The sequence below is a fragment of the Myotis daubentonii genome, chromosome 4 (assembly GCF_963259705.1).
Source record: "Myotis daubentonii chromosome 4, mMyoDau2.1, whole genome shotgun sequence".
In the NCBI taxonomy this organism is placed as follows: Eukaryota; Metazoa; Chordata; class Mammalia; order Chiroptera; family Vespertilionidae; genus Myotis; species Myotis daubentonii.
The window spans coordinates 92,105,158-92,129,279 of NC_081843.1; the positions used below are offsets into that span (position 1 = coordinate 92,105,158).

Consider the following 24,122-nt stretch of genomic DNA (forward strand, 5'->3'; position numbering starts at 1 on the left):
TCATTTATTTTGCCACATAAAAATCTAATCTACCAGCATTATAAGTACCGCATATCCCTGGGATCAAAGAGATTAACTTTGGGTTGGGTTTGTGTCTCCCTGGACATATTGGGTGAACCCAAGAGCCCATGGTCTTTTAGCAAAGTATTATTCCAGCTTGAACTAGTGCTTGGTCTGAACTTGGAATAGGGTTTATAGAAAGAAGCCTGTTTGGGGAAAAGTCAAGGTTTGTCAGAGCTGAGCCATAGATAGGTAAGGACTCCTGATGAATAGTAGACTCAGCTTTCTTTCTATACTGACATGGGCTAATTAATTTTTTACCTTTACCCCTAGGAATGTTGAGTTATTACAGTTTGATTTTGCCAAATTCTTTTTGTCATTTTTGAATTTTATAGAAACTTGAACTGGATCGATTTATGCTTTATGCCCATGGACCCGACCTTTGCAGAGAATCAGACCTTCGACATGCAATGGCTAATTGTTTTGAAGCATTAATAGGTGACTTCTTTTTTTATAATCTAGTTTCTTGAATGTCTAAAATGTCTGGAGAGCACATAAAATTCATTGTGGGGACTTGGGACAGAATGACTTTTTCCCGAAGCATGTGAGGCCCTTAGTATAACTCTCCCCTCATTGCGCTGTCGTTTTTGTGGTTCCTCTGGGGAAGTCATGCTTTCTTTCCTGCATTCCCAGTGCCTGGGATGGTCTGTTGTCATGTGCATGCTTAGATGTGTACACTGAGTTGAATTGAAGTGAATTAATATGGAGATGGATTGCTTTCCAGATTTGATTCAGAATCACATCCATAAATAAACAGTAACTCAGTTGCTGGCGAAGCCCTAATATTATTTGCGATCACATTTTAAACTATTTACAAGATTTCTCGGACTTAAACATCTTGAAAACATGGCATTTGTTAAAACCCCACGGCTTGAGTCTCTACAGCTATTATTTATTCTCTTGAAGCAAGACTGATGCAGACACTCTACTTCCCCAGTTTCCTTTTTACTGTAACCAAAGTACAGTCGGTCATTGCTACAGGAAAGTTGTGAAGCATTAATTAGCTGGTGATTGCAAGTATGCTTTACAATGAAACGTTACAGTAGATTGACAACTTCTTGGTTTTTTTTTTAGATGAATGATTGAATACGTTTTATTTTTCAAAGGCCTTTGTACTGCCTTATCAATTTTGCCCTCTTCCTTTGAAAATGCATATAAAAGCTTATAGTTTTGTGCTGATGATGGTGGCAAGGGAATGTTTAATCATTATCCAGTCTTCTCACAGCTATGTCTTTTTTGCACAAATGTATCCTATTTTCAGGGTTTGTCGGGTGGAATTACTGTTCCCTGTATACATAATATTTTTGACAGTGTTAGAGCTGGCTCCAGAACCAGGCAGACATGGTTCAAGTTCTTGCATCGTTTCCTACCTTTGTGTCTTCACCAAGTTACTGAATCTTTTTAAGCTCCAGTTTCCTCATCTATGACGTGGAGATGGTATTACTTACCTCACAGAGTTATTATAAGGATCTTAATATCCATTCCTGGATGCATCCAACCCACAGCAATGTTGCATTCACCCTACCCCAAATCACCTACTATGAGCCCAAATCCTGTAATTCTTTTTAAAATACTTATCATTCTTGTTGAAAGTATTACACATGTCCCCCTTTTTTGGTAACACCCTCTTACTGAGGTTCCCATGAAAGTGTAGATAAGCATGTGGAAATGGTTTGCGCAGTGCCCAGGGCAGAAGTACCCCCAAACCCTTCCATGTAAAAATCTATTCTCAATACAAGACAGTTATTAGGAATCTTACTCTTTAATGATCTGGAGATATTTTTTTTTCAACAGGCTAAAAGTATGCTTTGTTATTCCGGCAAATCTGGTGTTCATACACTGTACACTTCCAGTTAGGGTAAAACGGAGAGAGTGCGTCTGATACTGATTTGAAATCCATTGTTAAAATATAAATAGAGACAGCCCCAGGTCTCCACAAATGCTGGTTTCAGTCCAGATCTGTTTGCCTGGCAATGGAGTCACTTAGATCCAAGCCCATCTTCCCTGCTCTTGTCTTCCCCCTGAGATCAGAGATCTGGCAGGGTCTGGCCTGTCAGTAGGATCATTACTGTTATTGTTATTATTATTACTGTAAATATCAATAGATAATTACTGTATTTAGTCACCAAAAGCTCTAATGACTAAGTGTCTCAGTATTTTACATGAAAAGTGGCCTTTCTGATGACAGATATAAAAATATGATTTCAAGAATATATGGCTACCCTACTCCAGAGTTATCTAATACGCAATTAAAATGTTACTATAGTACTTCCTGGTAATGATTAATGGTAAATGTGTGTACAGTGCTTAATTATTTAAAAACTTTTAAATAATTATTTTAAATTAAAGGTAGAGGTTGTCCTGGTTTTTATTTGCAGAAACATTCATTGATCTGAACTCAGGTTTTATTGTGGTCTGAAATAAAAACTATAAATATAGAAAATAAAACATAACATTTTTGTAAAGTCAAGTTTTTGTATGTACCTTTTATGATAGTTCGTATTTGTCCTCTTTTACTTATAATATTAGATTTTAGTCAATTGAATTTTGTATTTCATTCTCATTTTTAACACAAAGCATAGCCGAAAGCGGAAAAATGTTACTTTTAAGCAATGGCTTCTGATCTTGTCGGTTATTTCTGTGAGTGGGTTCTGGCTTGCCTTTTTGCTTTTTATAGAGATATGTAATTTTCTGTGAATATTAATGCAGCCTTCCTATGGGCATTCTCTTCCTTTTATCTAGGAGCCGTTTACTTGGAGGGAAGCCTGGAGGAAGCCAAACAGTTATTTGGACGCTTACTCTTTAATGATCCGGTATTTATCTCGACTCATTTGATTTTTCTCAGTTACATATCATTACAGAAAATTTTATATCAATTAGTCTTTGTGTTTTAAAGAGGGTGTAGAAGTAAGTACCAAAAATAGCTTATTCACTCTGTTGCAGATGGGAGAGGGTCTGTGGACATTTACATGAGGAGTTTGTCTTCTGTGTTTATTTTGAAGTGTCTTGGAGTTAATTATGATTTTGTGTTTCATCATCGTTGAGTACCTACCCCATGCAGGCTTAGTTGAAGCTCTGGCCTTTTGGCTTTTCTGTTTATGTTTTGTTATCATGTAAATTATGTAGACTAGATAAATGTATATTTAAGAAAGTCAGTTCATAGGGAGTTTCTGATAGGGCTCTGAATAAAGAGTATGGAAGTACTTTTTAAAAAAAGTAAATTATAGTTTAAGAAAAATGATAGATTCTGAAATAGTGTCTGTTGTTACTAAAGTATTAAGCTATGAATATTGCTAGAGCTACCTTTTTAATCCTGCATGTAATAGAGCATACTGGATGCTTTCTGTACCAAAACAAGTCAATTTAACATTTAAAGGGAGAGGCAGCTCTGTATTCCAAATTGAAATGTCATTATAATTGAATGAAATGGCCTTCATGGAGCAATAAAGAACATAGGAAGCCAGTGTTTTAAGCTTTTGTGCAACCTTCAGCTTAAATGGCTGTCAGATGTTATTACTGTATTACTTAGGGTAGTTAAAAAAAAAAAGAAAAAGAATCAATAGTTTTGAAATATGGGACCTGGACGCTATTCCTATTTGAGGATATGGTTTTTTTAAAATCTGTTTTTATAGATATGTGATGATTTTATATGTTTGAATTTCCTTCTGATGGGAAAATTATCTACAGATGTCCCATGTCCCCCGTTTTGTCCTGCACCCATAAACAAGTGTGCATCTTGATTTATGCCCATAGCAGGCCAAATACATTTGAAGTCCTTTTCTCAAATATGAAAATATCCTTGTTCTGGCCTTTCTCTTTTGTTGGCCATTTCAGCCACCTCTGTATTTTGTCTCCTCCCTCCAGTCTCACGTCTGTGTGCCTCCTCACTCCTTAAACTCCTCCCGCCCCCACCTACTCCCTGCCCCTTTCTCCCATCTTACCTGCATTCCCCATCCACTCCATTCCCGTTTTCCTGAATTAAATGCAGCTTTACACCTTGTGCGCTTAATTGCATCAGTTTTGTTTAGATTCCTCTCCCCCTTTAAACTGCTTCTCTCCCCCTCGTCTACTTAGCAAGCTTATCTTCTCTTTCCAGTACCCAGTGCAGTGCTGGCGTGTGCAGTGTGTAATAAATATTTGTTAAAGAAATGAAAGGACTAAGTAACAAAATGAAAAAGCAGAGGCTGAACATTATCTTACAAATGGTACGGCTGAGATTCAGAAGGCCTCCTCGTGCGCCTTTTAGGACACAGACCAGGGCTCAGCAGTACATGGACTTCCCACCTCAGCATGTTCAGGTGCTCACACCTGCGCATTCTGACTCATTTGGCATCTGCATATTGGTTTACATTTATTAGTTGTAGTATGTGAGAGACGATGGTGAACCTTTGTATTTGATTGATTGATTGATTGATTGATTAATAGTATTGTGAAAGTCTAATCGGCCCAAGACAGCCAGGGACAGACCTGTACGCTGACAAAGTCTGAAATATGACTCCACGCGAGGAGGGCGGGCGTTCACAGAGGGAAGCGGCCGTCCGTGCCGCACTGGGCTGGTGCCCCCTGATGCTGAGGCAGGTCAGGGAGCAGGGATCCGTTCTTGGTTGGCGGCCTTGTCAGAGGCCGGCTTAGAAGAAGCAAGGGATTACTTTGAGGTTGGGTACTGTCAAGAGGACAGTTTAGCAGTTGAGTGTCGCCAGTAATCTTTATTTAGGGGGTGAGACGAGGCCCAGTAGGTCAGAGGGCAGCACTGGCAGGAAAGCAGTAGCCCCGAAAGAGGGGTGGTCTGGCGTTTTACAGCTGCTGCTGGGCCTGGAGGGAAACGTGGTTAACCTTGCACCGGCCTTCTCTGTGTTGTCCTCCAGCCGGTAATAGCAGGGCTGTTTTCTCTCTCAGCCTGAACTGATGGGTACTCTCTTAGCCCAGTTTTCGTTGGGTTTGTGTTTTCCGGTGTGTGTAACTCTTCCCAGTTTACCCCGTACATTCAGAGCCATTCTTTGAATTGGATCATCCCATTGGCCCTCTTACAAAGATAGGGGGCGATGACCGTAAACTTTCCGGTTCTTGCTCTCCCATCCTCCTTTGTCTCTACACATCTGTCCCAGTTTCTAGGAACTAGAAAAACTGTCTTCAGATTGCCGCTGGGCAGATTTATATACGTTTCATAGACACCTCATTTCAATGAACTCATCATCTTAGCCCCAAAACATCCTTCTCCTCCTTTATTTGTATGATCTAAACCAGAAACCTTAGGATCTCCTTCTACCCTGAAGCTTTTTTCTCTGTCTCCATTCAGTTCAGACTCCCGTCAGTTCTGTTCCTAATATCTCTTCAGTTGGTTCACTCCTGGCCGTCGTGCTGCTCTGGGGTTTGTCCTCATTGCTCACCTGAACATTGAACTGCCTGTCATCCCCACACGCCAGGCCATCGTTCATGCCGCAGTCAGTGGTGTCTTCTTTTTAATGCACTGCCTGCCCAAGTCTGTACTACACAGCATGGCATTGAATAGTTCTCATAATTCGACTCCCACCTATTTTTTCAGTCTCCTTGCTTTTTACTCCCTCTGTGCCATTCTAGGAATTACCTTTGTTTAATTTTAATTTAAAAATTTTATCTTGAGATTGTTGAAAATATTACAGATGCCCCTCTTTTCCCCCATTGATCCCCTCCAGCCCCCTTCCCCCACCCTCATTTTTAAATTTTTTTAAAGAGTGGTTTTATGTTCACAGTAAAATTGAGAGTAAGGCACTGAAATTCACCATATATTCTTTGCCCCCACACATACCTAGCCTCCCCATTTTACCAAGATCCCCACCAGAGTGGTACATTTGTTACAGTCAGGGGACTTTGACACACATAATCCTGCAAACTCCATCCATAGTTCACATTAGGGTTCACGCTTGGTGTTCTACATTCTGTGGGTTTTGACAAATGTAGAATGACAGGCATCCTTCATTATAGTGTCATACAGACTGTTTTCACTGTCCTAAAATCCTCTGTGCTCTGCCGATTAGGAGTGACCCTTTTGGGCCTGTATACTTGGAGACTTATTTGTGCATTTATGGTGCCCTGGTTCTAATTCCCTCCCTCTGCTACTTGATTCCTCATGTTCTTCTGGATACATCTGAAGAGTCACCTTCTCTGAGGCTTTTTTTGACACCCTCAGGCAGCATTTTCCTAGCACTTAGTGTATATCCCTGTTATAGAACTTATCAGAGTTTATTAAATTGTACATATTTATCTTTATTCTTCTCCAGCAGGCTTCTTTGAGGACAGGGATCGTGTCTTATCTTAATAAGCTAATATGTAACAGCTATTCAATAAAAATACACACAAACAGATGTCCCAAGAGTCAGTGGACATTTTCCATGAGGGCAAACTGAAGGTGGAGGCTTTGCCTAAAAGTTGATGAAGGGTAGAACTGGGATTCCAATCTGGACCTCTTCCCTGACACCCAGGTGCAGCAGAACCTCCTCTCCGGGCGCAGAGAGGATGAAAGGAGACGGACACAGTGGAAATAGGCTTGTTGTGAGTGAGGTGTTGTGCTGTTACACCGCACCAGCCATCAAATAGAAACACAGTGTTTTTGAGTGTAAAACACATAGGAGAAAAGAGAAAGATGAGTCAGGAAGTCTAAGAATTTTGAGCTTCGGAAACGGGAGGTAGTCCGAAGAGATGGCTGTTCGTTGTTGCGGTTTAATGCTTCTTGGCAGTAGCATTTTCCTTGCCAGCACTGGGTTGCGCTTTGAGTTAATGATCATGAGGCATCAGAGAGCACTTCGTACAGGTACTGAGATGCTGTTTTGTGCTTGAGGAAAGGGAGGCTCAGAGAGGTTAAGCAGTGGCCAACGTGGCATCAGGGTTGCACCCAGGCTGCCTGCCTCCAGGCTTCCCTAACACCATACTCCCTGGTTAAGGGAAGGTGGAAGGTGATTATTTGGTCATTTGGGTGTGAGGTGAAAGATGCTCATTAAGGCACTTGTAGCTTGGATGAGAGGTCAGAACTGCAGCAGAGATGAACGAGGCATCCAGACGGAGGAGGTGGCTGAAGTGGGAGTAGAGAGCTCTCTGGAGGTAGTGATGAAGTCTGCAGGGAGGCTGAGGTCTGGTGGATGTTCCTTTGGGTGTGGGAGGAGGAAGAGAAGCACTGAGAGAACAGGAGAAAGTTGCAAGAAGGGAATGGCATTCAGTATAATTCATGCCACTGAGAATTCAAGGGAAAGATTGGTTGTTAAGTTGGTTAAGAGAAGTCCTTTAAAATGCCTTAAAAGAATAGTTTGATGTTTAAGGTTTTGTTTTTTTTTTAACACTGGCAAAAAACCCCACCCCAAGTGTATTTTATTAAGATGCAAGTTGTACAAAAGTATGAGGTATTTTTCCCCCTTGTCATCATGTGTCACGAGTGATAGTAAATTTTCTATACTTCACCCCATCCTTAAATTTTTGAAAAATATTTTTCCCTCTTTAAAAAACCCTCTCGTTATTTATTTCAAAAACCTAACATCTAGGCCAGGAAGTAGATTCAGTCAGAGCTTCCCTAGGGTCTAAAACGGCCAGAAAACCACTTTGATCCTGAGGAAGTTCTGATTATAACTCTCTCTAGATTTAAGTCAATGGCTTAAATAATGTACCGGGCTTTTCCACAAAATTCATTCATTCCCGTTTTTTAAGTAAACATTTGTAGTGACACCCAGTACAAGTGTGGTCTTATCGACCTCAGAGTTTAGGAACTAGATGTGGGATGTCTTCACTCTGTCTTCAAGCAGCTCATATGATAATGAACGACTACCTAAAATTAGGGACATTTGAATGAGTTTTGGTTACAAAAGGCACAGCTGATGCACATTTCTGGGGAACGGTAAACTAAAAATAGGATTAAAGTAGCACTTTACCCAGTGGTATTAGGTTAAGCAAACAGTAACTTAGTTTTAAAAGGTGTCTTTCACTCCTGGGGATGGGTGGCTCTTTGCCTCCCCTGCTTAATAGGCTAATTGGAGTCACTATAGGCAGTTTGAGCGGTGAGTACACTTAGAAAAAATTAGTTGCTAGCACTATTGAATTTTCAATAAGTGGAGTCAGCATCTGAAACAGTTCAGGATTCCACATAACGGCGTTTTATTTAGTACTCTAGAGCGTGTTAAATGGCTCCCTTGAGCACTAAAGGCATCACTCCATTTTCCAGGACCTGCGAGAAGTCTGGCTCAATTATCCTCTCCACCCACTCCAGGTAAGTGTGGCCTCTGCTCTGCAGTGAGCTTTATAGCTCCTGGTATTCGTGTTACTTTAGTTTGCTTTTTTTTTCCTGTCCTGCTTTTATCCTTAGATTCCCTTCAGTGTCATTATGACTTTAAGCTGGGGTGTCAGAACTGGAAAACTTCAGAACAGATAGTAAAATGACCCCATACATTGCATTTTCATGGTCTGGGGTGGGGTGGGGTGGGTCTGGGATGTGTCTTCCCTTACAGGGCAGGAATAACTATTTGTGTGGTTGAGATTTGCTTCCCCCAAAAAGCGATATTCAAAGCTTATGCTGACTGCAGTATAGCTACATGCCTGCTGTTAAAGAGAAACTATGCAAGCAGGTCTGGGCTTATTACAAAGCAGAACAAAAATTAAATTAACATTGTTGACTTGTAACCTAATTCGGACCTTATAAATTGAAGGCTTTGACTCAGATTGCATAAAACATATTATAAATTAAAACTTTAGTACAGTGTGAAAACTTATTATTCAGATTTTAGAATTTAAAAGATCCACACGTTGTGACATCCTTTTCCCCAGTTGGTTTAAAAGTTCTTATTATTCTTTGTTTAATTTCCATTTTACTTTGGAGATATACATATATGTGTACATATGTATACATATATATACACTCATATATACATGTTGTTACATATGCATATTGTGTATATAATAAAAATAATCATTAGTGACTGAACTCTCATGAGAGCCTTTAAAGAAATAAATGGCATTAATTCAAAGTACTTTAGAAATATTTCCTTAGTATGAAATTGCCCAAAGTTGTTGGAGATGTTCATTTCAATTACACTTTTCATATTTGCTCTCTGCCAGTTGTCAAAAGCTCATTATTACGTTGAGCACCTGCCTGGTGACATAATGCTCTCCATTGCAAGCCAAATCCAGTTTCAGTGATGCTCATTTGCCAAAATAGGATGGTCCCTAGAAGACACACAGTAGTCAAGTTACTCTAACGCAGTGGTTCTCAAAGGGCAGTACCCAGACCAGCAGGGAACTTATCAGAAAGGCCAGTTCTTGGTCCTCACCCCAGTCCACTGAACCAGAAACTCAGGGGGTAGGACCTGACCACGGGCATTTAACAAGCCCTGCAAGGTTCTGCTGAACACTAAAGTTTAAGAACCGCTGCTTTACTAGATACACATATTCTCTACCAGCAATTCTTCAGCGGGCCTCCTCCATGGAGAGTTAGTTTAATGCTTGGGATTTTGAACTATCTGTGTACAGAACTTGGCCTTGAAATTTGGTAGAAAATTGGAAAATATTATTTGAACCCTCTTTAAATATTAGGTTTGTTTGCCATTCTAAAGGATGAGAAAGAAGCCTTCCATGTTCATTTGTCTTTCAGAAATTTCCACCCAGGGGAGGAGGAATTTGTAAAACACCCTTCTAGAATTGGTAATTACTCTTGCAACCAAAAACTATACGTGATTTTTACTTATTTCTCTTTCCTGTAGCTGCAAGAGCCAAATACTGATCGACAACTTATTGAGACTTCTCCAGTCCTACAGAAACTTACCGAGTTTGAGGAAGCAATTGGAGTAATTTTTACTCATGTTCGGCTTCTGGCAAGAGCATTCACGTTGAGAACTGTGGGATTTAACCATCTGACCCTGTGAGTTAAAAGTACCCATGTCATACCATTGTGACCATTTAAACTGACAGTCCCAAACCATTGGGACTTCATCCATATTTCTAGGAAATTGTGAGGTGGATACTAGCCAGACAGTGGCGTGGACCAGGGGATATGCTCCAGTCCAGTTACTTTTGGTTTCATGTCATGCATCTGATTTTTCCATTAAGTATAAGAGAAGTGTGAAGGGAGTAAACATTTTTTCTGTAAAGGAACAGATATTAAATATTTGGGGCTTTAGAGGCCATGGGGTCTCTGTGTCGGTGATTCGATTCTGCCTTAGTAGCATAAAAGCAGCCATAGAAAAAATATAAATGGGTGAACATGCTGGGTCTCAGTTTAACTTTATTTACAGAAACAGGCTATCGGCTGAATTAGGCCCTCCAACCCTTCTCTACATGAGTGATTTAAAGATGAGCTAGTATAATAAAGAGCATAACCAAAATGTTATTTCTTTGCATGCTGTTTTATATTCAATTTTCTTGTCAAATCAAATATTCGCAACTCTCTTTAAACTGTAAAGATGAAAGAATCTTGTCATAGTTTTTTAGCATTCTTAAACTAGATTCCAGATTTGATTAATGGAGTATATACAGGGGTGGGCAAAAGTAGGCCAGCTGTTCATATGGGAAAATACAAAATAATAAATAATAATATTACAATAAACTCTGTTTTGCATACTCACAACGCTAAACCTACTTTTGCCACCCCATATTTCAGTTAAAGAGATAAATTTTAGTAAAGAAAATTCTTGGACCTTTTTGCTTTGTTTTGTCTAAATAAAGATTGTCTGTGCAAGATTGTTGTCTGTACTATACTGTATCTTCCAATTGATACTCCCCAGCTTCTGATCAGGCACTATATACCATTCTTTATGTTAGCAGTTGTTCAATCTTTAGGTAGTACTCACTTTACTCTTTTTTGAAACTCAACCTTTATAGACTTAGATCTCTTCTCAATTTCAGGTCTTAGGAAATTGTATTTAGTTTTGTGCTTTAAAGCAAGATAAACAAATACATTGGCTTTTAAAATATTGTCGTTTTAAAAAATTCTGGTTGTTTTGAAATCCGTAAATACTAATTGACCCCTTTACATTGATGTTTCTTTATTCAGAGGCCACAACCAGAGGATGGAATTCCTAGGCGACTCCATAATGCAGCTGGTAGCCACAGAGTACTTATTCATTCATTTCCCAGATCATCATGAAGGACACTTAACTGTGAGTTTGTATTAAGTCATTCCCTCCAATAAGATTGCTTTAATAGAAGGTTAGAAGAGCCAGATATCTAGTTATGTAATTGATGACTTAGTTCTTGGTGGCTTTAGCATGCATACATATGTTTTTATTTATTTCTTTATGCAAATTGTGTACAAAGCAATATATGGTAAGAACTTACTTTATACTTTTTCATTTAGTGATTACTTTGTGAAAGACATTGAGCTAGGCTTCATGGGGGGAGCAGATATTAGTTGACACCTAGTCCACCCATAAAGAGTTTAAAAACTATTAGAAGTTAAAAATGTAAGTAAATAACTACAAATTTCATCTATCTGTCTATCTATCTATCTATCAATCAATCATCTGTCTATCGTGTGTATGTGTTTACACATACATAAAGTGTAAGTTATATAAATACAAGGGAGAACCATCGTAAATGTTATAAAGAGGCATAAGTAAGCTGCTAGCTTGTCCTCTTTAGGAAATGATCAGGTTTCTTTTGAGTATGGAGTTCTAAGAAAGCTTCATTGATAAGGGGATGTTTGAGCCTTTAAAGTTAGCTAGTATTTGGCCTTTGGAAGTTAGTGGGAAGAAATTTCTATACAAAGTCATTCCACACATTGGGAATGCCAAAACAAGTGCACAGCATGACAAATCAGAAGACAGAGAGGCAGCAGGGACTCAGCAGTTTGCTAGACCATGGTGGAATTGAAAGGGACTTACAGAAACAAGGTTTGATTGATGAGCAAAGTGAAACAGTTCCCGTTCCTCTCACTTTTGTCTCATTTTATAATGTTTTATTGAGCTTTTTTTATTTGCTGTGTACTTTTACTCTGTAAAACTGATCAATAATATAGCTGGAATGGTGAACAAACGTATCTGGAAGCCAGTCATGATAGTCTCCCAGGCATAAGAAATAACTCTGGAATAGTCCCTCTAGAATTGGGCATTGAGAAAGCAAATACTTTATTGGGCAAAAGAAAAAGACAGTAGTCCCACCTTATCTGCGGTTTCACTTTTGCAGTTTCCGTTTACCTGTGATCAGATTCCAATAAGCTATTTATAAGTTTTAAGTTGTGTCCAGTTCTGAGTAGTGTGATGAAATCCTGTGCCGTTCCACTCTTGCCCGGTATGTGAATCATTGCAAGCATGTCAAATCTGCGACCCGCTGGCGTGAGTTTGACATGCTAGCAGATTCCTGCTGTGTATGCTACCTGTCTGTTAGTTTCTTAGTGGATTGACTGTGATGGTGTCGCAGGACTTGTGTTCAAGTTACTCTTATTTTACTTAATAATGACCCCAGAGCTGGCAATTTGGAAATGCCAAAGGGAAGCCATAAAGTGCTTTAAGTAGGAAGGTTAGTAGAATATAGTAAGATATTTTGAGAGAGAGAGAGAGAGAGAGAGAGAGAGAGAGAGAGAGAGAGAGGAAGAGAGGACACATTCATATAATTTTTATTATAGTATATTGTTATAATTTTTCTATTTTATTATTAGTTATTATTGTTAGTCTCTTACTATGCCTACTGTATAAATTCAACTTTGTATAGGAAAACATAGTATATGTAGGTTTTGGTATTTTTGCAGTTTGAGGCATCCAGTGGGGCTCTTGGAAAGTATCCCCCTTGGAAGAGGGAGGCTTGCAGTAGTAGTGCACTATAATGCAGTTTGTTAGTGCACACTCTCTTTTTTATTATGCTTGAAGCAGATAACAAGTCTTTTGTACTTTGCATTCCTACAAATTTTATGCATGTTTTGCTTTGAATAGAATTGGATCTTATCTCTGCAACCATGAACCCTGGAAATATTTTATATGAGACACAAATATTAGAATTAGAGAGAATATGGTGATTTGCTATGTTTAAATGTGATTTTTCTCAGCTGAATTTCTAAGCCCAACAAAATACGGTCCTTTCACTCACTCACTTGATGAATATTTATTGTGCTTCGACCATACCCCTTGAATCATTTTATGAGAAATACGCAGTACTGTTATTTTAAATTTAATTTAAAAGGAACAGTTTGATTACCAGAGTTAACTGCTTTTGGATGGAAAAGAAATTGTTTTCCTCTTGAGTTAATATTAAAACCTTAAGAACATATAAGCATATATCAGAAATAAATTAGTGTCTAGAATCTTGCTCTGTGTTAAGGAATCAATAAGTGCTCCTTCAGTATATTCCATTAGGGAATAGACTTTGTAGCTGTCAGAATATCTGGTTGGCCTGAGAAATGGCCGAACCAAACCAAATGGCTTGAAGTAGTAATTCATTTTATGGCCATATAGAGACCACTGTTGAAAATGTGTGACTTAAATATACACATTCACTGCTGTATTCACACAAGTTATTTATGAACTCTAGGATTTTGTGGAGGTGGGATATTGTAGATCAGTAAGTTCACTGCTTCCCATCTTAGTCACTGCATACATACCTCCATCCCCTACCCCAGCATTGAAACCAAAACTCAGAAAGTTGTTCTGTCCAAGGTCTGGATAAAAATAAAACCAGGACTGTGATAGTAAATTTTGTATTTTTTCCAAAATCATTTCAATACCATAACTGTAGTTTTATTCAAAATGTGTTCATCAGCCTTGCTGTCTTAAAATGACAGTTTTTGGATAGCTTATTAGAAAGATGTTAACAAATGGTTAACAAATGGTTTTTATTAACTATATTCACAGAAAGCATTGGTAAAAGTCAGTAGGACCAACAGATCTGCTGGCAAAACAAAGATGATCTATCATCAGTTAAACACATATTTCACTAACTCTCAGCGGTGAGAGCGCTTGCTTCCTCCCTCGGGAAGCGCTGTCTCGCATTGGCTTGTCACACTGCACTTTCTTGGGTTTCCTCTCACCTCTTTAGCTACTGTTTCTTAGCCTGTTCTTCTGCCTGCAGCCCGTTCTGCTTCCAGCCCTTGCTTCAGTTTCATCAGATGTCAGTTCTGACGGGACTTCTGGATTCCGGGGACGCTTTCCCCGGTGGCCCCCAGTCTAAACCTCACGTGCTTTCCTTCCTGGTGCTTGTTTCAGTTTGCCTGTCCCACTAACGTGCAAGTTCCGCGAGAGCACGTTTTTATGTACGACTGTATGCCCAGCAGGGCCTGACATATGGTCGGTCCCTGTACATATTTGATAAAGACGTGAGTGATAGAGAAGGAAGTGGAAGTGGCAGTGGAGGGAAGTGGCCATTGTTTCATGTTTCAGAAAAGAAGCTGAAAACTTATTTAGGAGTGTCTAAAGGTTAAAATTAATTAAAAATTGTGGGGGATTATTTGTTACAGTTGAATTTCTTGGAGGGTGATGGCAAATTATTCATTATTGCGATTAAAGAACACACAGCCAGTAATTCGCACTGAGAGGCATTAGTTAGCCTTGAGCCGTTGCCTCGCATGCTGGTTTTACGGTGAATAAGGACAGTTGAGCAAATGAAATCATGGTTTTCAGGTTTTGAATGCTGGTGGGGAAAAACATAGTGTTTTACAAGTTCAAGTCAAAATGGCCTCTTGGGGAGGAACGTTGGGCTTATGTAATTGTTCTAGGGTGACCGAATTTGATTGGAATGTAGAAGGAAGTGGTTCTAATTCACAGACTGAAGTTTTTGTTTTTTTGGGTAGAACCTACCCAGTAGAGTAAGGGTAAGTATAGTAAGAGGGACACAAAGAGCGTTTACTCAGACCAAAATGCCTGTCTTCCCACATTTTCAGGTTTTAACTTTTCCAGTTTTAATTCTTTCATTCTTCTCAACCTTTACTCTAAGGTACTGAGCTAAAAATAGTTGCTAACCCCATGCCTACTATGGTGGTGTGCACTAGCAAGGTGAACTTGCAGGATTTTTTCTTTTTTAGTGGAATAATTTGGGAGAATGAGAAAGCAAGGATTACAAATAAAAAGTTTGAAAACCGGTGATCTAATCCCCTCCTGCCACCTCCAGAGCACTAAGCATAAATCATTCAGACAAACGGTACCCTATCCACAAGATCTCCTTGAGAGGATAGATTCCACAGCCTCCTGGGTGAAAATTTCTGTCACTGGTATAATTTGCCTTCTGCATCCTGCCTGCTCGCATTTGTGTGCCTTTTCTTTAGTTACCACGGGAAATGAAGAGCATCTGGCGACACTCCTAGTGTAATAGACCTGTGCGGCACATCCCTGTCACTTCTAATGATACATTCGGCTTTCACCCCATGCTCTCGTATTAAAGTCCTCCAAATAGTAATCACAGTCTACTTATTTCACACCAGGTGGCCCTCTGGTAGCTCGTGTCCCCCAGCTGTGGGTTCCTCTTCAGCATCGAGAACGGAGAGGGTGGTTGAAGGAGGAACGCCAATACGGTTTTTTTATTTGTTTTAAACCAATAAACCTTTTCCTCATTAAAATTTAAGGTTTAAACTAATTATAAAAGACTGCTGTGCTGAGATAATAGAAAACATCCTGAATTCTCAGAAACAGAGTTTGAGATTTGGGATATTTATTTGGGTCCCTGCCAGTGCATCAGGAACTCAGCAGCTTTTTTCTCAGCTTTACAGAGAGCCCGGACTACAGCTTTCTTCATGTTTTCTGGTGATTTCAAATAAAAATAATTGGGGGGGGGGGGGGAGCGGCGGTTGGTTAAAAAGGAAGACAGCTTAGCATTTGATAAAATGGAGAGCTTTGGAGACAGTGAGTGGATAGGTATATAGAACGTTCTACAGAAGACAAATTCACAAGGATTCCTACAACTTCCTATAACCTTTTTGCTATAACCAGAGAGGAAGCATATCTTACCTAGTGATGATGCTGTTATGGAGAACAGTGGCAGCAGACATTGCTGGGTGTTTATTATGTGCTGGTCCTTGTACCTGGATTGTATATTCGTTCACTCGAATCCTCATTACCGCCCCGCGTGGCAGGTGCTACTTCCCCCATTAAATAGATGCAGAAACCGAGCCTTAGAGAGAGATGGGAACTTACACCGGGTCACCTAGCCAGGAAGCAGTAAGTTTGAACCCAGGCAGCCTGGCGCCAAGTCTTTTACTTTTTACTACATATCTAACAGGAGGCAGTGTTTGCAAAATAGTCTTGATAGCTATCGCATGCCCAATTGGGTGCCTAATGTTTGTTTTCTAAACTACTAAAAAGTAAAAAACAGATATTTATAGCATCAACATCTGCAGGCTTTCTAACCTCGTGTCTTGCCCCTTCATATTCATCCACCCCTTCAAAAATCATCTCTCTGAAATAAAAAAAAAAAAAAGTCTTTGCCACTGCCCCCTTTTGACACCTTTTGGGATTCCTCCCCAGAGCAGGAAAGTACAGAGTTCTCTGTATCACCCACAAGGCCCTCTCTGCCCAGAGGCTGGCCAGCCTCACCTGTGTTAGCTCTCCTGCACTCGGCTCTGGCTTCTCCTCCACTTCCACCCAGTAATCGTCCTGCTGTGTCGTGGTCCCCAGAGCGGTTCCCTCTTCCTGGAAAACCCTCCCCACCGCCTCGTCCACCCAGGCTGCTGTGACAAAATACCACAGGCCGGGTGGCTCATGAACAGTCATTGGTTGCTCACAGTTCTGGAGGCTGGAAGTCCAAGGTCACAGTACCCGCATGGTCAGGTGAGGGCCCTCTCCCGAGTGCAGACTTGCATTGTATACTAACGTGGAGGAAGCGGCTGGAGAGCTCTCTGGGGCTTCGTTGATAAGGGCGTTAATCCCATTCATGAGGCCTGCACCCTCGTGACCTAATCACCTCCTAAAGGCCCCGAAACCATCATCTTTAGGGGTTAGGATTTCAACATACGCATTTTAGGGGGACACAGAGATTCAGACCACAGCACCCACTCTCCTGGCAGACTCATTCTTTTTCAGTTCTTACTCAATATTAGTCAGAATCCAACTACATGAAAAAAATGTTAAATGCATATGTTCAGGTCCCATCCCCAGAAATTCGAATTCCTTAGTTCTTGGAAGAGGTCTGAGCACCATGTCTCAGAAGTGCCTGAGGTAACAGTCAGTGAGCCTCTGAAACGTTTGTACTCGGGCAGGTCCTCCAGGGCTGGCGCTGTCACCACAGCTTCCCCGGCGTGTCGCAGTGGCCGGTCTGTGTGTTGATTCCTCAGAGGTTAGCATTCCCCAGAGGGCAGCCTGGGTTGCTGATCATCTCGTGGGCCTCAGCTCTCAGCACAGGGCGTAGCCTAGCCTCGGCCTCCACACAGCACGCTGCGCTGCCATGACCTCGGGGTGTTCTGCCTTGCGGTCCCCTTGATCCCACTGGTTGGCAAGCAGCACGGTTCCTTAGGAAGCAGAGTCCAGCAAAGGCCAAGGGTGCAAGTTGTCATTTAAAGTATTGCCATTCAGACTTTTTGTGTAGGTAAAGCGTGAGGTCTTACCTCTTTTCAACTCATCTAAATTTGTACCGACTCTAAAAATATGGGTGACTTATAGCTCCCCCCCCCCCCCCTCCCCAGTGACTTAGTTCAGGCTCTGAGTCTTGACAGAAGATCTCACTTTCTGCTGGCCATTCCTGCTGCTTTGAGACCTGTCAGGGTGTATCAACACTAATAAAAGAGAAAAATGGTAATTGGCGTACGACGATACCCTTTTCATTGGCTAATCAGGGCTATATGCAAATTAACTGCCAACTAAGATTGGCAGTTAACTGTCAACAAGATGGCGGTTAATTTGCATATGTAGGCACAATGCAGGGAGGCGAAAGGGAAAGCAGGAAGAAGCCCCCTGCCACTGACAGTGATCAGAAACCCAGGGGGGAGCTAAGAGCTGGGGGGCAGGGCAAAGGCGGCCCTGGGGCCGCCTTTGCCCTGCCCCCCAGCCATGATTGGAGAATCAGGTGCCTTTGCCGCCCTGGCCAGTGATAGCAGGAAGTAGGGGTGGAGCCAGCGATGGGAGCTGGGCACGGTCGAAGATGGCAGTCCCAGGAGCTAGGGGCCCCTTGCCTGGGCCTAAAGCGAAGCCCACGATCGCGGGGCCGCTGCAGCTGTGGGTCCCCGCTGCCCGGGCCAGACGCCTCAGCCAGAGGCATCCTGCAGGGGCAGGGGCGGAGCCCGCGCAATCGCGGCGCCCCCCGCTGCCACTGCAGGTCCCCGCTGCCCGGGCCCGACGCCTAGGCCAGAGGCGTCAGGCCTGGGCAAGGGGCCGATCCTGCGATTGGAGGGTGATGGGGGTCAACGCCTGAGGGCTCCCAGTATGTGAGAGGGGGCAGGCTGGGCTGAGGGACACTCCCCCCCCACACACACCCAGTGCACGAATTTCGTGCACCGGGCCCCTAGTTTTAAATAAAACCCGAGCATTCCTGATTCATCTTCACTGCTTTCTTCCTTCCCTGCAGACAGCGGTGCTGCACAGCACTGGGTGGGCCCTGCGCTGGCAGGTGGCCGTGGGGGCCTGGTGATCGGTGCTCATGTGTGCATCAGGCTTGTTGATTCTGAGGCATGGAACCTCCCTATTGCAGCCTAAGTAAGAGTTTTCTCCTCTCAGCAAACTCACATATTGAGAGAGATCCCGACTTGCTCAGCGTAGCCATATTTTCAAAATAGCCCTCCTACTCCCCCAGGGCCTCTGCTTGGAGAACCCTGCCCCTGCCAGCAGAAATCCAAACCAAAAAGGATGTCTCCCTTCCGGCTCAGTTATTCTATAATTACAAGATATTAGGCTGGTGGACTCCCTTATTGGTTGGGTCTCCTATTAATGTTATGTGCTAGGCCTTTTTTAATTTTGAGCTTCTCCGTGGATATTAGTTTTAATGAAACACTATATTGAAGAAAAGAGTTGGGAGAAATAGGAGAAGGATGGGAGCAAATACAAGCGAAGAATAAATAGTCTGTAACTCAACAGCAAGCATGGCTTATGAAGATCAAGTTGTAATTCTGCTTCATGAATCATTGTCAGACAAATTAAGAACATATTGTTTCTTATTTATCTATTGTCAAGGATGCAATCTCAAGCATTGAGAATAAATCCAGATTTTCATAAGCTTAGTTGACACGATGGAGCCACAGAGCATAAAACTTGCATCTAATAAAGTGGGATTTGGAGCGGCGGAGGGATGATATAAAACCAGTCCTGCTCGCAGCTGCTTCCTGCTGGCTCCTTGGACCTGGTGCCAGGGGTGTTTCTAAACAGCGAGGAATTGTAACAGATGAAGAATTTGTTATATCTGTTGATAGAAAAGTCCTAGCTATTGATACATTATTCCCCCAAATCTGAGAGATTGGGGACGCTTATTTTCAGATTTGCTGGGCGAGTCCCATCTGTGTATCTACCCCTCCTGCCGTGTGTCTCCCTCCCCTCTTGCCCTAGTATGAGTGGTTAGTGAGTGTTAAAATCCCAAACCAGACGTGTTTTATGGGCACCTCTCCCATGGGTTGGTTGCGTAATTTTCACGCACTGCGTAGTGTTACTACTTGGATAGTAATAGAGGACTCTAGTTCACTGAAATTCTTCATAGAAATTTTTGTTTTGAGTTCCTGAAGTTAAACTATGAAAATTATATTTTCACTTGATTACAGAAATAGGGTCTCAGTTTGAAAAACTGTAACTCAGGATATGTAGTAGTAACCTTTAAAGTAATAAAAGTAAAAATGTAGTAAATAATTTAAATATTTCAAGTGGTACTTACTAAATCATCACTTCCCCAAATACTGTAATATCAAAATTAGCATTAGTGCCACAAAACTCGAGGCTTACTTTAGACTTTTTAAAAATGCCCTTTTAAAACTAATGCTCCCTGGTAGAAAGCAAGTGGAGTTTGCTGGGTGGGAGGCGGATTGTATTACTTGATTGCAAAGGACCACAGGGAACTTGTTTGGGGTGATGGAACCATAGAAGGTTGTCAAAACTCATCTGACTGTACTTAAATGGTGAGTTTTATTGTATGTAAATTATACTTCAGTAAAGTTGATTTTAAATAATTTTAATGCTCCTTCGTTTAATAGCATTACACTTAATGGAAGCTATGACCTTTAAAATAGTACAGCATACCCAGCAACACTGGCCACTGCAACTAAACAACCAAATGAGCTATTTAAATGTCAGTCAGGTAAAGTCCTGGAGTAGAGGGAGCAATTAGGGAGAAGTTCGGAGTGTATGGAGTTTGTCACTGCTGTTGGGGCGTGTGTGTGGGGGGCGGGGGGGCCTAAGGCTTAAATAGTCACTTCCTCTGTCGGTCTCAGGCTGCTTGGTCCCGACACCAGGAGCAAGAGAGAGACCAGAAATGAAATGGTTTCTAACTGCACCTCCGTTCCTTTTGGCCAGTTGCTGCGAAGCTCTCTGGTGAATAACAGGACCCAGGCCAAGGTGGCGGAGGAGCTGGGCATGCAGGAGTACGCCATCACCAACGACAAGACCAAGAGGCCCGTGGCCCTGAGGACCAAGACGCTGGCAGACCTTTTGGAATGTGAGTCCTACAGCAGGAAGCTGTTTGAGCCTGCAAATTCAAAGTTGAAATCAAAAGGACCAACATTCATCTTCCTTTTTCTCATTATTATTATGTTCTGACTAAAGACACCTCTTTCCTATTTTAATTTGTATTTATGATTTCCTCCAAAGCTTATTTGAAGGAGAATAATTTGAAATTAAGACATTTGAATAATGCATTTTATGTTCAGTCTGTGTTCAGTGGTGCACCCCGCACCCCCCTCCACACCCCTCCATACCCCTCCACCCTAATGCTCAACCACCACATCCCTGTGGGAAACAGTAACAGAATATGAAGATTGTAATAGTGAATCAGATATTTTTTTGCCACCCAGCAGCCTTTATATAGGGTCATAGAAGAAAGAAAGATAATTTACTCACTAAATACTAAAACTAATAACTATTGTTTTGAATGAGCTCAAAGCTCTATGGACAAATTTTACACTTCCTGATATGGTCTGTTGGCATTATGAATAATCCTGTTATAGCTAACTAAAGGATTATACATATAACTTATTGTTTCTGATAATACTTAAAAATAAGTGGGCCATACCCTGAGCCTTGAAACTTTTTAATGTTAGTGTATTTTTTTGACAATTGGAATTATATACAGATATTAAAGTCTATTCAAAAGCTGCTCATTTACAAAGTGTAAAGGCAGTCTGACTAATGAACCTAAAAAAACTTGTTTTTCAATTAAAATAAAGTATCTTAAAGATTAAAATTATTAAACAATTAAGTTTAGAGAGCATTCCCACTGGCTTTTTTTTTTTTTTTTTTAAGCTCAATAAAAGCTATTTTTATTCTTTTAAAAACTCGCGATTTGGCCCTAATCGGTTTGGCTCAGTGGATAGAGTGTCGGCCTGCGGACTCAAGGGTCCCAGGTTCGATTCCGGTCAAGGGCATGTACCTTGGTTGTGGGCACATCCCCAGTAGGGAGTGTGCAGGAGGCATCTGACTGATGTTTCTCTCTCATCAAGGTTTCTAACTCTCTCTCTCTCCCTTCCTCTCTGTAAAAAATCAATAAAATATATTTAAAAAGATAAAATAAAAACTCGCCATTTGTTTATTTGGTTAAAGTAACTTTTAATGAAATTGTCTTTGAGATCACCATTTATTAATGGAAAGTTAGATATATTGTTATAGTCATTAAGCCCAGTATTACATTTCTCTGTGTTTGAGCAGATTGAATCTATAAATAGTCTCATTTCTGTTCCTGAAACGTAGCTTAGACCTTTGTAAATGGGTGACCTCCTCAAGATTGGTGTTGAGAATGGCAGGCCGCAAGGATGTGCTCATTCTGGTGTCAGATCTGATCTTCAAGTTTTATTTGATGTTAACACAGTTGTGTTTCCAGATATCATTCTTCCCCTGATGTACAGTAGCATTTAGTCTATCATCTTAACTAACATAATTTAGTCCATAGCCAAACTTAATCTGGTCTTTGTACCTCATGACTTTGCATCTTAATCACACACCTATATTGTTGCTTCTGATATTAGTGATAAAGAGTTCTTGTTTAAAGAAAGATGAAATGGTAATTTCATCTTCCTAGTAGATGGCAGTGCATTGTATTTATTTTTAAATCTTGTCTTTTTCAGCATTTATTGCAGCATTGTACATTGACAAGGATTTGGAATATGTTCATACTTTCATGAATGTTTGTTTCTTCCCACGATTAAAAGTAAGCTCATGTAAAATTTAAATTGCTCGTATGTGTTACACATGGTGATCCGAAAACCATTACTAAATGCTCTTTGGGGACTTGCTACAGGAGTTCATTTTGAATCAGGATTGGAATGACCCCAAATCCCAGCTTCAGCAGTGTTGCCTGACACTTAGGACGGAAGGAAAAGAACCAGACATTCCTCTGTACAAGTGAGTACTCGCGGCCCACAGGCCATCCGTTCCGGGAGTTAGAGATGATGCTCTGGTGGTGTGGAGGGAAAACTAGTCACTGTGGGTGACTGTGGTCAGGGCCCCAGATTGAGACTGCTTAACTCGCACTCGGCCCAACACGGAAACTCTCTGGGCCTCTCAGCCTTACAGCTCGAAGTGAGTGAGTCACATTTGATTGTCTAAGCTTTTCCCATCTCTATAATGTGTTAGAACTACTCCCTGTGAGGAAGACATGTGAAGGTTAGGAGACCGAGATGAGAGCAGTTCAGATGAAATAGTTGTTAGATACATTTTTATATCTTTATTAAAAATATATACATATTTTATTGATTTCAGAGAGGAAATTTAAAATATATATATATATATATATATATATATATTTTATTGATTTCAGAGAGGAAGGGAGAGGGAGAGAGAGAGAGAGATAGAAACATCAATGATGAGACAGAATCATTGATTGGCTGCCTCCTGCATGCCCCCAATTGGGGATTGAACCCGCAACCTGGGCATGTGCCCTGACCAGGAATCGAACCATGACCTCCTGGTTCATAGGTCAATGGTCAACCACCGGCCGGGCTGTCTTCTTATTTCTTGTAACCTCTGCTGTGCGTCTGGATTGGAAGATTGTGTCTGCTTAATTAGCAACAGGACTTGAGTTCCCTGTCCACCTTCTTGCAGCCTGTCAGCCTCTCCCTGTGGCCTGACAGATTCGCTCTCTCAAGCCGTCACTGTAAGAAGCGGGCAGTTCTCATTGCTGCTGTTATTCAAATATTTGGAACTTTTCTTCTCAGAATGTGTATCAAAAGCTGCCTTGTACTTGTTAGTGACAAATCTTTATTCTTTGTGTGATAACCAGAAATTCAATAGGAATGCAGGGCACTATACACATAACCCCAGCTTTGATGAAAACAGCAGGTTTGATTCAGAAGCCGAGTAATTACCTTGAGGCGCTCACACGTTGATGCAGAAGGTGATTTCAAAGAGAAATTACAAAAAGGAAGAATTATCCAAATAGGTGGGGTGCCTCCCAAAGCGTTCTCTGGATGTGCGTTTTTGAGGATATAAAAACCCAGTCCCAGTACTGGTTCACCGCTTGTCTGTACACACAAGGTTGCGGGCACACACACTTGTGTGATTATTCCATATGGAATAGAAGCCCCCTTGCCTCCCACCTTTTCCAACTTCCGAAAACTCAAGAAAAAACACCAAGTGGCAACAGGGAATTTTAAATCCTTTTATATGTTGTTATTTAACAGTCACAACACAGTACAGGCTTTCTCCCTACAAGAAAAGCTGAGGCCAGGAGAAATTTGTGTCACCCACAGAAAGCTACTATACATTGTCCCAAGAAACTGTCGCTGCTAAACAATGTTTCCTTTATTGGAGAAAAAAACTCCTAGTGTTTAGAAATAGTACTTTCATATGTGCCTAATAAGCATAATGAGTATCCCAACTGTGTAACATGAAAGGCTCCGAGTCTTTCCTCATCAAAGTGATAATTAAAGTTGAAGAAACAAACTGGGGAAGATAAACTTCCAGTGGCGCAGGCATGATTACTGTAATAAGTGCTACCTTACAGCCGCCGCATGCTTTCATCCCACGGAGATGTAAACACACAGGAAATGACGGCTCCCTTCTCATAAATCCCCAGTG

At 41.2% G+C, this 24,122-nt stretch overlaps 1 protein-coding gene across 8 annotated transcripts in view; it reads left to right on the plus strand.

Moving 5' to 3' along the window:
* DROSHA (drosha ribonuclease III) overlaps positions 1–24,122 on the plus strand; it is a 107,938-nt gene that overhangs the window by 77,587 nt on the left and 6,229 nt on the right. For all 8 annotated transcript variants that reach the window (XM_059694729.1, XM_059694730.1, XM_059694732.1 and 5 more), the window contains 8 exons: positions 396–498; positions 2,803–2,873; positions 8,243–8,287; positions 9,774–9,931; positions 11,063–11,168; positions 20,409–20,550; positions 22,172–22,254; positions 22,345–22,448. In XM_059694729.1, coding sequence (XP_059550712.1) covers positions 396–498; positions 2,803–2,873; positions 8,243–8,287; positions 9,774–9,931; positions 11,063–11,168; positions 20,409–20,550; positions 22,172–22,254; positions 22,345–22,448 — 812 coding nt within the window. The remainder of the gene's footprint in view (positions 1–395; positions 499–2,802; positions 2,874–8,242; positions 8,288–9,773; positions 9,932–11,062; positions 11,169–20,408; positions 20,551–22,171; positions 22,255–22,344; positions 22,449–24,122) is intronic.